General features: G+C 45.8%; 1 protein-coding gene across 1 annotated transcript in view; it reads left to right on the top strand.

Annotated features, from left to right (window-relative positions):
• Positions 1-2,584: 2,584 nt before the first annotated feature.
• Positions 2,585-14,456, top strand: part of SLC35F2 (solute carrier family 35 member F2) — a 43,654-nt gene continuing 31,782 nt past the window's right edge. Inside the window, exons 1-2 of the mRNA XM_034665616.1 lie at positions 2,585-2,720; positions 2,848-2,941. Of these exons, the coding sequence (XP_034521507.1) occupies positions 2,585-2,720; positions 2,848-2,941 (230 nt within the window). The remainder of the gene's footprint in view (positions 2,721-2,847; positions 2,942-14,456) is intronic.

Raw genomic sequence — 14,456 nt, 5'->3', positions numbered from 1 at the left:
TTCATTTATTCTTTCCTTTGTCACACCTTGAGCATCTATGATGTTCTAGGTTCTAGACCACTCTCTGGCCTACAAAGAAGAATAGGATTTAGTTTGAGAGAGTTCATGATCAAGTTGTGGTAAGAAGTTATGATGAGAGTGGTAGAGGTGAGCGCGAAGACAGCAGAAATCAAGGTCACCAGGGTGAGGTCAGATTGGGAAGCTGGCAGAGGTGATCAGGAATTGGAAGCGTGAATAGGAGTTTTCCAGGGGAACTAGGAGAGGAAGAATGTTTTGCTTAAAGAACTGCAATTAGCTTGGTGTGAGGTGGGCATGAGCTTGAGGAGGAAGAACACCAGTACTCTGTCGGTGGATATGTGCACACCTGTGGTTGTCTGGCAAAGGGCCTGGCCCTTGGGCTCCTCCTATCTGTTCAGTTTCCTCCTTTCAAAGGTTAAAGCCCAGAATTTTTTAAGGAGTCATTTAGTGTATTGAACTCGACAGCCTTCGTCTGTTTTTTTGACAAACACGCACTCAGTGCTCACTGTGTGCACGGCAGGGTCTCCAGCTGGCTTGCCGCTCTGCGGACCAGGACTGTTCTGTACTGTCATGGAAGCAAAGTTGTAATTGAGGGGGTTTTGTGGCTTGTGTAAGTGTGGGATTGAGGAACTCTAGATTGTACCAGTCTTGAAAATATCTCCTCCCTTCCCCCTTTCATTCGTAAGATGATTTAATTAACATCTGCCTCTTCTACTGACTCCAGGAGGTGAGAAATACTACTTACTTTTTAGTCGCTATTGTCTACTCTGCCGACCACTGTGCCTGCCTTATAATAAATACACAATGAACATCAGACGATTCAGTGAATCCCTAATTCCCAGTAGCAATTTTACTTTTTTTTTTTTTTTTTAAGATTTTATTTATTTATTTCAGAGAGAGAGAGAGCGCACAAGCAGGGAGAGCAGCAGGCTCCCGGCTGAGCCTGGGCTCATGACCTGAGCTGAAGGCAGACACTTCACCAATTGAGCCACCCGGGTGCCCCCAATAGGAATTTTATAATAGATCACATTTCCTTCTTCTTCTTCTTTTTTTTTAAAGATTATTTATTTTAGAGAGAGAGTGAGGGAGCACGAGTGGGGGGAGGGGCAGAGGGAGAGAATCCTAAGCAGACTCCCTGCTTAGCGCGCAGCCTGACTCAGGGCTCAATCTCATGACCCTGAGATTGCAACCTGAGCTGAAATCAAGAGTCAGATGCTCAGCCAGCTGAGCCACCCAGGCGCCCCCACATCGCTTTAAAAACAAAAAACGTTTCCATTCAGTTCTACATGTTTATAACGTAGTCATGTTGTCTTGTATCTCTTTCAGTGATTCTCAGCATCAGCCTTCTTGACAGTTTAGGTGGAATGATTCTTTGCTCTGGGGGACGGTCCTCTACATTGTAGGGTGTAGCGGCCTCCCTGCTCACAACCCACTAGATGCCCGCGTGGCACCCCCCAGTCCCTCCCACCCCTGAGCTGTGCTGATCAAAAATCTTTCCAGACGTTGGCAAATGTGTTCTTCCCTGGGTGAGAACCTCTGATGTCGTCCTACTGTTTCTCATGAAGTGCTGGAGAGTGTTTTGAGCTTCCACAGCCTTCCAGTGATGGCCACCCAGGTAGTTTCTAACTCTGAACCTCCACAAAGCACTGCGTGCCAAGTGTTCTCCTTTGTGTCCCCTTACGTGCTGGGGAAGAGCCAATGGCTGGGCTCAGGTGAGTCCCGCCAGGTGACGAAGGAGAAGGGAAGGGATGAACCCCAGGTTGGAGCCTCTGTGGGCACCAGCATCACTCCTGTTTGCTGCTGCTCTGTGCCCTTCGGCAGGTTCTTCTAGGACCCCGGCAGCTGCTCTGGAAGGAGTTGGAGGCTGTCTCTCTAGATTGTGGCCCATGAACCCTAAGAGCTTGGAGGGGGTGGGTGGAGGAATGATTTTTGGCTGGACACCTTGGTCCTTTTTATTAACTTCTCAGTGCCGCAGGGAGTTGGTAAAGGGACAGGCAGTAAAGTGTCCCCATGCAGCGTAGGACAGAGGTGAGGTGGACTTCATAAGCTTCCCTCGGGTGTGCTCCGATTGGGCCCCTGGTGAGTCTCTGCCCCAGGCTGTCGTCCTCGCCCTCCTGTAGACCAGCTGCACATAACCTTTGGGTTACTCCTGCTTATCTCTGCTCCCTTTCTCAGATTGATTGGGAGACAAATGAAATGATGGCTTCTAGTGCTTATTCCCCAACTTTTTCTTTTCTTTTTTTAAAGATTTATGTATTTGAGAGAAAGTGAGAGAGCATGGGGAGGGGCAGAGGGGGAGGAAGAGGGACAAGCAGACTCTGTGCTCAGGGAGACCCCAAGATCACCACCGTAGCCCAAACCAAGCCCAACCGACTGTACCACCCAGGTGCCCCAATTCCCCATCTTGACAGCACTTCCATACTCTTTCTGGGGTCCACCTCCCCCTTCTGCGCCTGTGGTCAGGACTTCAGAGCAGGCCTTCATCATCTGTCACGTGGACTCTTGTCATAGCAGCCGTCCTCGCCTGTGCCTGCCCAAACCATCTCACGGCACAGGAACCAGAGAGATGCCGGATAACTCCGGAGGCTATCAGGAGCCGCCATCGAGTGAGAATTCACCCTGCGTCAGGTGTCTGACTTACCTTTCATCCCTCAGGTCTTACGACAATCCTGTACAAATCTTTTTAGTCCTGTTGGTGGCGGGTAGGTAACTTGCCCCAGGGCGCTTGGCTGCTGCAAGGCCGAGTTGTGACAGTTTCCCTTGATTGTAAAGACCAGACCTGCTTTACTATTTCAGAAATCCCACTGCATCCTGTTTGGTTTCCTCTAGGGACCTGTACCGGGTTTGCAAACCGGGGTGCTCTTGGGGTTCCCTGGAGGTTCCTCAGGGCCCATTCTGGGGGCGAGTTGGGCGATGGGAACTGGTGGGCTCCTCCGATGTCTGGCACCCATCAGATGCTCTGCCTGGTGCATGTATAGTTAGGCTTTTGTGCCAGACCTTTGAAGAAAGGGTTCTGGAGCGAAAAGAAGCCTGAGAGCTACTGGTTACGGGATAGAGCTCCAGCTGTGGTGGTCGTTGTTCCCATCCCCCCTTCTCACCCCCTCCACCTTCTCCTTTACCTGAACCCAATGATTACATTTTTAGTGGTTTTCATTGTGGTAAAATGTATGTAACAAAGTTTATCATCATAACCATTTTTAAGGGTACAATTCAGTGACATGAAGGACATTCACAGTGTTGTACGCCCATCACCACTGTCCATGTCAAGAATTTGTTCATCATCCCCTACAGAAACTCTGTGGCTGTTGAACACTAACTCCACGCTCCCTCTCCCCTCAGCCCCTGATAAGCACCATGCCCCCTCTGTCTCTACGAATCTGACTACTCTAGCTCCCTCACAGAAGCGCAGTCCTGCAATATTTGTCCTTCTGTGAGAGCCAAGCTTGACATGAGCTACAGGCCCCCTGTCACTGGCCCACAGGCCTTGCCAGGCTCGTCTTCCAGAACGTCCATCTCGCAGAGGGTAACGCCGGCGACAGCCACATGCCTGTGATTCCCCTGCACACGCCTTAGTCGGCACCTTTACACCCCTAGCTTCCTGCGTGGGTGCTTTTCCTCTTCCTGCTCTTCTGGCTGCTTAAAGCCTGTAGATGGCCCCTAGTCAGGCCGTCGTCTTCCTTCTCTCTCTTCACACACATCTTTGTCTCTACAGGCCCTTCTTCGTAACTCATTACGCTGACCATATTGTGACGTGAAACCAGCCTGGGACAATGTGTTAGGGCAGTTCATCTTTGACAAACCTGTACTAACTTTGTGCCTGCCTTTGGACTGAAATGGTGGCAGCTCATTTCTAGAAACAGTACTAACCTGTTTGCAGCAAGATTTGGTAAACCAGATGTACGTGTTAGGGCTGAAATTAAAGTTGGCTATTTTTGAAGAGGACTTTTCAGGGATGCTCTGAACAGTAACCACATCTGTGGAAGAAGTGAATTGCCTCCCAAAGTATTGCTTGTGTGTATAGGTTTTGGTAAGATTATTAAAAAAGCTATAAGAACTTTCATATGGTATTGTTTATTGAGGATTGTTGGAGAAAACGAATCCTTTCATACAGGTGAATTTTACAGATAACTTAAAACGCACTCTTTCAAGTATTAAAGTTTATTTTTAAATCCAGTTGTGTGACACTATTCACGGAATAGGTGACTCGCTTCTGTTAATTAATTCATAATTTGGGGCAGCAGTTTTCTACATTTTATTGGTTTGTATTGAACAACTTTTTAGGGCATGTAATTATTTTGTGGGTCCATTTGTAACTAATCCTGGAGATTTTGCCCAGAAAAAACCAAAACATTATTTAAAAGTCTTCATGGTAGGGGTGCCTGTGTGGCTCACCCAGTTGAGTGTCTGACTCTTGATTTCGGCTCAGGTCATGATCTCTGGGTCATGAGATCCAGCCCCATCGGACTCTGTGCTGGGTGTGGAGCCTGCTTACGATTCTCCCTCTCCCTGTCCCTCTGCCCCTCCCCCACCTCTCTCCCTCTCTTTTTTTAAAAAAAAAAAGTCTTCATGGCATATTTATTTATTTATTTATTTTTAAAGATTTTATTTATTTATTTGACAGAGATAGAGACAGCCAGCGAGAGAGGGAACACAAGCGGGGGAGTGGGAGAGGAAGAAGCAGGCTCATAGCGGAGGAGCCTGATGTGGGGCTCAATCCCATAACGCCGGGATCACGCCCTGAGCCAAAGGCAGACGCTTAACCGCTGTGCCACCCAGGCGCCCCCTTCATGGCATATTTAAAACAAATATATAATACTATTCACCTTTTAGTAAAGTGTATTCAACATAACACCTTTTCTTTGTGATTGAGGGTCATCATTGTGAAGTTTAATTATTCTGCTGGGTGCCAGTAATAATAGTATGTTCAGGGGCCACTGAAGTGAATTATTTGTCTTATTTTTTTCCCACAGCTGTCACATGTGATTTTCTCTGTGTTACTGAACATATCTCCGGAAGTCTGCATTCTTTCTAAATTATGACTTCTAACCTGCTAACACAGTAGAAACCAGATAACCCAATTTCTCAGAATTGCTTGTAGTGAAAGTATGTCAGCCGTGAGATTTAGATAATTTTCATTTTAATAAATTATAACAACGTTTAGTTCACAAATTTGAGGACTTCTTTTTTTTAAATTTTTTTAAAGATTTATTTGACAGGGGCGCCTGGGTGGCACAGCGGTTGAGCGTCTGCCTTCGGCTCGGGGCGTGATCCCGGCATTATGGGATCGAGCCCCACGTCGGGCTCCTCCTCTATGAGCCTGCTTCTTCCTCTCCCACTCCCCCTGCTTTTGTTCCCTCTCTCGCTGGCTGTCTCTATCTCTGTCAAATAAATAAATAAAATCTTTAAAAAAAAAAAAAAAGATTTATTTGACAGAGAGAGAGACACAGCAAGAGAGGGAACACAAGCAGGGGGAGCGGGAGAGGGAGAAGCAGGCTTCCCGCTGAGCTGGGAGCCCAATGCGGGCTCCATCCCAGGACCCTGGGATCATGACCTGAGCCCAAGGCAGATGCTTAACGACTGAGCCACCGAGGTACCCCTGAGGACTTCTTTTTAAATGGTAACAGAAGTCTATGTTAATTAGAGTCATCAGATAAGTGATATATCAAAAAAAACTTGGCTATTTATGTTAATGATGCAGAGAGAGAGTTTTGTTCCTCTGTGTATTTCTAAAAAGTATGCTTTTATTATCATGTTTTTAACTTTATTGAAAGGATATCATGCTATAGATAATCTGTTGTGATTTATTTCCCTTTCTGTATCATACCGCCAAGGTTCATCCGTGCTGTTGCCTAATGCTGCAAGATCCCTCACTTTGTATAATACGCTTTCCTGTGCATATACTGTGCTTTATTAATTCAGTTAATGGGCATTTGGGTTTTTTCCAGGTCTTTTCTTATAGTGAACAGGACTTCCAGGAACATTCTTCTATATGTCTTCTATTGATCACGTATAAGCACTTCTTTTTCTTTCTTTCTTTTTTTTTTTAAGAGAGAGGAAGAGAGCAGAGCGGGAGGAAGGGCAGAAGGAGAGGGAAAGAGAGAATCTTAAGCAGGCTCCATGCTCAGTGCAGAGCCCTACCTGGGGCTTGATCTCACTACCCTGAGACCACAACCCTAGCCAAAATCAAGAGTCAGACGCTCAACCGCCTGAGCCACCCAGACGCCCCAGCGCTTCTTTTATACACATACGTGCATATAGAGTATCTGGTGGAGGGGAGGCGGACAGCTAGATGGCAAGGCACCTGACTGTTCAGCTTCACAAAATGCCAAATGATTTTCCCAAAGCGGTTGTACCAGTTCACACAGCCATCAGCTGAGTATGAGAACAAGCATCCTTTCTAACACTTGGCATTAATAGACTTTTAAAGTTTTGACAGTCAAATGAATGTAAAGAGTATCTCTAACCTGCATATCCCTGATCACCAGGGCAGGTGGGTCTCTGTTCATTGACCTTCCATGTTTCCACTTCCTAGAGATGCTAAATGGTTTGCCCTATACAGAGTACTATGTACGCGGATTTTTTTTTTTTTTTAAGATTTTATGTATTTGTCAGAGAGCAAGAGAGAGTGAGAGATAGAGAGAGGGTGAGCACGCATGGCAGGCAGAGGGAGCAGCAGACTCCCTGCTGAGCAAAGAGTCCAACATGGAGCTCTGTCCCAGGACCAGGGGGTCATGACCTGAGCTGAAGGCAGGTGCCCCTCTATATGGATTTCAGGAATACCCCTTGAGAGCTGAAAAAGTTGGGGCTGGCATCAGGTTCCCCACTAATGGTAATTTACTTCTCTTTGCCTAATAAAGGCGTTCTGTTGAAAAGTTTGAGAGTTGGCTGGGTTAAATCAGGAGCAGGGAAGCTGACTAAGGAAGCAAGTGGGTTTTTCTGGTGTGAGCCCTTGTGGGGGGTTGAAAAGCTCACAGGAAATCTCCCTTCCGCCTCCGCCTCCCCTTCCCTCCAGGCCAAGTCCAGGAACTTTCTAGATCAGACTCAGACTGCTCTTTTCTGGGGCCTGGTTGGTGTTTGAGGAGTGTAGTAGTGAGAACTCCAGCTCACCACTGGTGTGGGTAGGACAGAGGATTTATGACTTCACAGAGTTTGAGGAGGTGAACATGCCAAACCGCAGAGGGCAGGGCCACAGCTGGAGCCCGGAACCCAGCCACGCCGGGATTTTCTGTCTGTACTTTGACTGGCTGTCGGTTTCCTTCTTTTAACTGTCTATTGGTTGATTGTCTTCACCCCAGATCGCATTTGACAGTTTAAACCACACACAGAAACAAGCAGTTTTGTTTTGATAATCCCCAGGAAGGCTCATTTAGATTTTACAACAGTTTAAAAAAATAGTCCTTCAAAACTTCCGATTTAGCCTCAGTGAGCAGGCAGTAGTAGGAATTTAAAGTTTTATGGGCTGTGGCTTCTTGGCTGCTTGCTGAGAACAGGGTTAGTCTGTTTCCTTCCGTGCCTGTGCCAGACTGGGGTGGGTGGAGAGAGGGCGGTGTGTCTGTCATAAACTCATCATCTAGACTCTTGAAACAGCAGTGCATTCATTGCCCTGTGCTAATCCCATCCTTGACAATCTACCCTTCCCCCATCCCTGCATCCACCCGGAGCTCCTGTTCCCGGCCTCTGTAGTATGTTCACATGGGTGCCCCTGGTTGAATTCTCACAGAGGTGTCTGGGGGTTGGGAGGGTCCTGGAGATGAGAGGCCTGTCCTCCACATACTGACCACAGTTAATGCTGCCCCCTCCTCACATCCATCGAGGCTGTAGGACTCACAGTCCTCTGATAGGTTCCCAAAGAGAATAGGCAGTTTGCCCACATGTTTCACTCTTTCTCATTTCAACTAATCACAAATCGGAGGACAGAGGGAGGCTATCATATATAGATATTCTGTCCTCTCTCATTTTCATTACAGCACCCCTTATTAAAATAATTGTTGGACATCGATCAGACGGGCTAATCAGTGCTGACTGTTCGAGATGCAGGATAATTTGTACAATGTGATCTCCTTGCATGATATCAGAATCTTCACTATCATATGATTTATTGTTGTTATTATCAGGGAGGCAGTGTGTAAGTTGGAAAAACATAGACTCCCTGATTTTCTGACCTTAGGCCAGTTTCTCACTGCTGCAGGTGTATGCACGATCCCTATCCCATGAGAGGTTCTGTGAGTTTTAAATGGAGCCACTGCTCACGGCCCCTGCCACGTGGTATTTTTCTTCTCTCTCTCTTTTTTTTTTTTTATATTTTATTTATTTATTTGACAGAGAGAGAGACAGCCAGTGAGAGAGGGAACACAAGCAGGGGGCGTGGGAGAGGAAGAAGCAGGCTCTCAGTGAGCAGGGAGCCTGATGTGGGGCTTGATCCCAGGACTCCGGGATCATGCCTTAAGCCGAAGGCAGATGTTTAATGACCGAGCCACCCAGGCGCCCCGCACACGGTATTTTTCTTAAGCCACCTCACTTTTGTAGGATAATGAGAAAGGTTTTCTGAGTCCCTAATAGATGCCAGTAGTGTACTTCCGTGGAACAGTGACGATGAACCCACCCTGCTTGCATTGCTTTCCAGGGTCTGTCATTCGCTAGCTGTGTGATATTGGGCACGTTGTGCGACATCTCTGTGCCTCAGTTTCTTTATAAATACCAGTAACAGTAGCACCTACATCTTCGGATTGTTGGGAGGATTGAATGAATTAGGACTGTGAAATCCTGAAATTGTTGGGACAGTGCCTGGTACATAGATAGGGTGCACTTAGGGTGTTAGATACTGTTTTCACTGTTAATAGTAACAATGGTAACAGTAATAATGGTAATTACAGTAGTAACTATGACAATGGTAACAACAACCATAACAGTAACAGTACTAGATACTGTGTAGTTATGCATATGGGGGGGCACAAACATATCCATGACGTAGTTTCTGCATTTATAATCTAGTAAAGCAAATGCAACAGGCGTATAACATACTACAGGCAGGATCTAGAAAACGGGGAAGGTGGGGTACAACGCAAATGCCGTAGGAATGGAGAGGTCGTCATTCTGGAACTGAGCCCCTTTCTTACTTTCTTCCCACAATTATTTTCTTAGCATAGCAGAATGGAAAGAGCACAGGCTTTAGAGCCTTGTTTGGATTTTGATCCCGTTATTCATTTACCTCAGGAACCTTGTGAAAAGACTCTCGAATTTTGGCAAGATGATACCTACATTTTCGGGTTGAATGAAAATCCAGTAAGTTAATGTACATACGAGGTGAGTACAGTGGCTGTCACTAGTCTCCCTTCCTTTATGGCATCGAGGATGAGTCCTAATATGTTTCCCCTGTATTCTTGACTATCTAAGAGTCCTGCAGGATGGAATATTTAGGAAGTGATCACTGAATTTACAATTTCTGCTTTTGATGGTTTGCATAAAACTCAGTAGTTTGTGGTTTGATGGCATGGTTGCATTTTCTCCCTGGCAAATGACGGAAGTGTTTTAATCCAGGATGACTCTTGATCAGCTTTGTCTGCAGGGATTTAAAAGACTCTTGTTGATTTGATGTAACTGTCTTGTTACTAAGGAAATTCATTGAGGTGAATATAAATAGTTATAACATTATGATTCAAGTGTTATTTCAAGGTATCACACCTATTGTCGACCTAGCATGTTACTTTTCTATTACGGTTAAAAAAACACCACAAACCTTATTATCTGACATTTCTGAAGGACAGAAATCGGACACGGGTCTCACTGGGGAGAGTCGATTTCCTCGTCTCTTCTGCGTCTGCGGCTGTCTGCCTTCTTGGGCTCCCGCCGCCCTCCTCCATCTGCAAAGCCAGCAACACTGCATGTCTCTCTGACTCTCCTCCTGTGGTCACATCTCCTTCTGACAACAGCTGGGAGAGGTTCTCCCTTTTAAGAATGCGGGTGATTAGATGGAGCCGACCTGGATAAATCCAGGGTAACCTCCCCAGAGCCTGGGATCATGACCTGAGCTGAAACCAAGAGCCAGATGCTTAACGTACTGAGCCACCCAGGCTCCCCTTTGGTAGGAATTATATGGACGACTTCATTATGTAGGCGCAGGTGATGAAATCATTGGTCTTTAGTGAATGGCTCAGTCTCCAGCCTTCTCCCCTCCCTGGGGTGGGGCTGAAAGTTCTAACCCTCTAAGCGCAGGTTAGCTCCCTGGGTAACAGCTCCCTTCCTCCTCAGGGATTTTTCCAAAAGTCACCTCATAAACTTGGGTGTAGTTGAATGGGGCTTGTGATGAAGAACAGAAGATGGTCCTGTCTCTCTCACGACTTCTAGGAGCTCTGGAGAGAGCCAAGATTAAACTATATATTTCTTATTATATCACAGTAGGTGAGGTGATGTAGTCACAGGTTCCAGGGGCCTAGTGCGGGGGCATTTTTGAGGAGCCGTTATTCTGCCTACTGTGTTTGGTGACAGAATCTAAATATAGTTCCAATAAGAAAATAGAGCACAAAGACCACCTAGATGCTGGTGAAAAGGTAAACAACCATTCGTAAAATGTCAAGGACACATTTTCTCAGCTCATCTAACCCACAACTTTTAGTCATTGTTTGAAATGGTCAACTGAGATTTGCCAGACTCTCTTTAAGCCGCACGACATGTTTGAAAGATTAGGTGGCCGCTCATTTGGGGGAGTTATGCCTGAGACTGCAGGCAGGGAGGGTGATGGACAGTACGTACTGTTCCTCTGCTGGGACACGGTTCCTGTTCCCCTTCTCTTGATCGGAACAACTTGTCTTCGTTGGTCGAGTCTCAGATGAAGCATCGCTTCACGAGGAAAGCCTCCCTCGGAAGCTCAGATTAGGTTCCGTCCCATCCGTCCTGCCATTTTTGACAAAATGGATGGACCTAGAGGGGATTATGCTAATGAAGTAAGTCAGACTGTTTCTTCAGTGTTTTTCTTCACTGCTGTATTATGAATTCCATGAAGGTAGGGCTGGCTGTTTCTCTGTACTCCGGAGCCTGGCCATGTCGGGGAATTGAACTCGATACATGTTAATAAAAAGGTCACTGTGGGTGTTGAAGTTGCTGCCAGGTTGGACAATTTCCACCAAGCAGACCAGGAGAATTTGCACACATTCTGCTCTCTAGGTAGGAGTCTGGGAGGGGTATGCTATTGCAAGGGCTATACCCCCGCCTCAGAAAAGGCACAGATATAAACTTGATTTGAGCATCCGTGAGACAGATCGGCTCCCACAGACAAGGCTGCAGTGTTCCAGGCCATAGGTGTGGTTACCTTCACACACTTCAGGTGGCTGTTCTCTCTCTGCAACTTCTTTATGCGAGGCTGTGTGTGTGTGTGTGTGTGTGTGTGTGTGTGTGTGTGTAGGCTCAGTAGCCAATCAAGTGAGTGCTGGCCCCTTCAACTAGCGTTCACTTGATTTCCTGCCAAACTCTAGTTTTCCAGAAGATCTGATATTGCTAGCTTTCTCTTATTGGCTCTGGGATGACATTGTGATAATTAAAGTGGACACGTATTACAGAACGTTGTGTACTTCAGTAGTGTGGATGGTTTTGATTAAATTGATTGGAGTGTGTTGGGATATATTTGCCCACAAAATTCCAAGTAAAATATAAAATAATTATAATTCTATAGGAACTGATTTAGTTCTATGATAACCGAGTCTGCAGTTATCGTGGACTGTAGTATCCATTATAAAATGTATGGGAAAATACAATGTTGATGTGATATTCAATGATCAGATAAAAGGCCAGGCATTTAAAAAAGAACCTTTGAGTGATCTGACCTGCATTTTTGCAGCTTCATCCATTTTTATCAAATATGGGTTAGAGAGAAAAAAAAGGGATGGATCCTCTGTTCTGTAGTTATTTCATTTTATTTTTTAGATTTATTTATCTGTTTGAGAGAGAGAGAGAGCACAAGCGAGCCAGTGAGAGTGGCAGCGTGGGGCAGAAGGAGAGGGAGAGAGAGAGAATCCCAAGCTGACTCCCCGGTGATCATGGTGCCCAACACAGGGCTTGATCCCAGGACCCTGAGATCATGACCTGAGCCGAAACCAGGAGTCAGTCACTTAACCAACTGAGCCACCCAGGCCTCGGAAGTTATTTAGCAGAATCATGTAGGAGGGAATGTAGTAGGCTAGGAGATGCACTTTACTTAGTGCTGGGGGTTTGCCCCCGATTCTGCCACTTTCAAACAACATCAGTTGGGTGACCCATTTCACCTCTCTGAGCTGCATTTTCTTCATCTGTCACCGTCCGGTGGATCAAAAATTAAAAACGAGAGGGTTCTGAAGAGTTTTTGTAAATGGCAAGGCACTGTAGAAAACAGGTATTCTGATGGGGTCCATTAGCATGGATGTAATAAATAAATAATACTTGATAATGATGCGTGTCCCACTGGCAAATCCAGGGAGCTTAAAGTCAGCAGTCTGGAAATCTCGAGTTGTCAACAAAGAGTCACGGGTCATAGGAGAGAAGGTGAGCTCTGAATCCAAATTAGCACAAGGATTCAGAACGAGGAATCAAGAAGGCTTCTGATGTTATCCTTCATGATTGCTTCTGGTCCCTTCATTTTCCCAGGTCTTTTAAGAAAGAACACAGATTTGAAAAAATAGATCTCTCCTTGTTAGAAAATTTGGTATGCACAAAATGGATAAAGAAGAAAACAACCAAAAAATATCCTATAATCCCACCCACCTAACTTTTCTGATAATTTTAAGATTCAGTCAGGCAGTTTGACCCATCCATCATTGTAGTCATTGACTTCTTATTCCTTCCACGACTGTCCTTTGGCTGTAGGCCTGTTCTTGTTTGCACAGAGTCAGAATAGAAAGTAACAGTTCTGGGGGTGCCTGGGTGGCACAGTAGTTGGGCGTCTGCCTTCGGCTCAGGGCGTGATCCCGGCGTTATGGGATCGAGCCCCACATCAGGCTCCTCCGCTATGAGCCTGCTTCTTCCTCTCCCACTCCCCCGCTTGTGTTCCCTCTCTCCTTGGCTGTCTCTATCTCTGTCGAATAAATAAATAAAATCTTTAAAAAAAAAAAAAGGAAGAAACAGTTCTGGGGCACCTGGGTGGCTCAGTCTGTTGAAGGTCCGATTCTTGGTTTCGGTTCAGAGTTGTGGGGTGGAGCCCCATGTCGGGCTCTGTGCTTATTGGGGTCTCTGCTTGAGATTCTCTCTTTCCCTCTTCCTCCCGCTCACTCTCTCTCTCTCTCAAATAAAATCTTTGGGGGGGGAAAAAAGAAACAAACAATTACAGGAATGAGCAGAGTTGGGAAGGTCCAGGGGTTGAAGTTCAGACTGGGTGAAAATACCCTGAGGTACAACTAAGGTAAATGGGTGTAATTGGATGGATTCCTTGCTGGATTTAGACCCACACTAAGCTTGCTCTTCTCTCTACTAAAGCTGTATTATTACAGAATACTGAAAAATTGGTTAGCCCCCCTCCCCACCTCGAGTCTAAGAAGTGTTCAAGAGGACATATGGTGAGGAGAAGTAGAGGAAAAATGCTTTGCTAATTTCAGACGCGTCCTGTTCTATTGTTTTGTATCATAATCATAAATATAAGAGACTTTGATAGGTGTTATTTATGGTGCAATTTTTGGAAGAGCTTGCTTCATTACTTAGTTAAGTACCAGACTGTGGTTCTGCCAAACCCTTATGAACACGCTTCTAGCATCGTAGCTAAGAAAGCTGACCTCTGGAGCTCTCGATTCCTCTACGTTGGTGGAATATTCCAGTCTCCTGTGTCTGGGACATCATGGTCAGTTCATTTGAGGGGGGCACCAGGCTCTAGATAAAGTGATTCTTGCCGTTCAAACTCGTATTTATGCCTGAAAATAAATGTATTAATTTATAACAAGGATTGTTGTTGTTATACTTGACAGCTACTCACAGGAAGACCATCCCAACAGAAAAAATCTACTTAGGAAATACGAGCTCTGAAGTTGCTTGGTGAATGTAGAACAGAGACAAAAGAAATTGTGTGTCTGTCCAAACCACCCCCCACCTTTATGACACACATGCTTCTATTCCTGGCACCTGCCTTCCAATTATGAGTGACTTGTTAATAGACCAGGGGACTCTTGCTCCTGTGCCGGACTGGAGAAATGGATAACTTGCTAAGTTTCCTTTTTCTGGAATTTATATTGTTTGGGAAAGCAGACTACTGTCACTCTGTCCATATCAATATGCACTGTAACTTATTTTACATTTTTGTTTCATTTTATTTTTTAAAGATTTTATTTATTTGTTAGAGAGAGTGCGCACTCGGGTTCATGCAGGAGGTGGGGGATGGGGGGCGGGCAGAGGGGAAGGGAGAAGCAGACTCCCCACTGAGCATGGAGTCAGACACAGGGCTTGATCTCAAGACCCTGAGATCACGACCTGAGCCAAAATCGAGAGTC

This window comes from Ailuropoda melanoleuca, chromosome 8, assembly GCF_002007445.2.
Source record: "Ailuropoda melanoleuca isolate Jingjing chromosome 8, ASM200744v2, whole genome shotgun sequence".
Taxonomy (NCBI): domain Eukaryota; kingdom Metazoa; phylum Chordata; class Mammalia; order Carnivora; family Ursidae; genus Ailuropoda; species Ailuropoda melanoleuca.
This window is presented reverse-complemented; position numbering and strand designations above follow the sequence as displayed.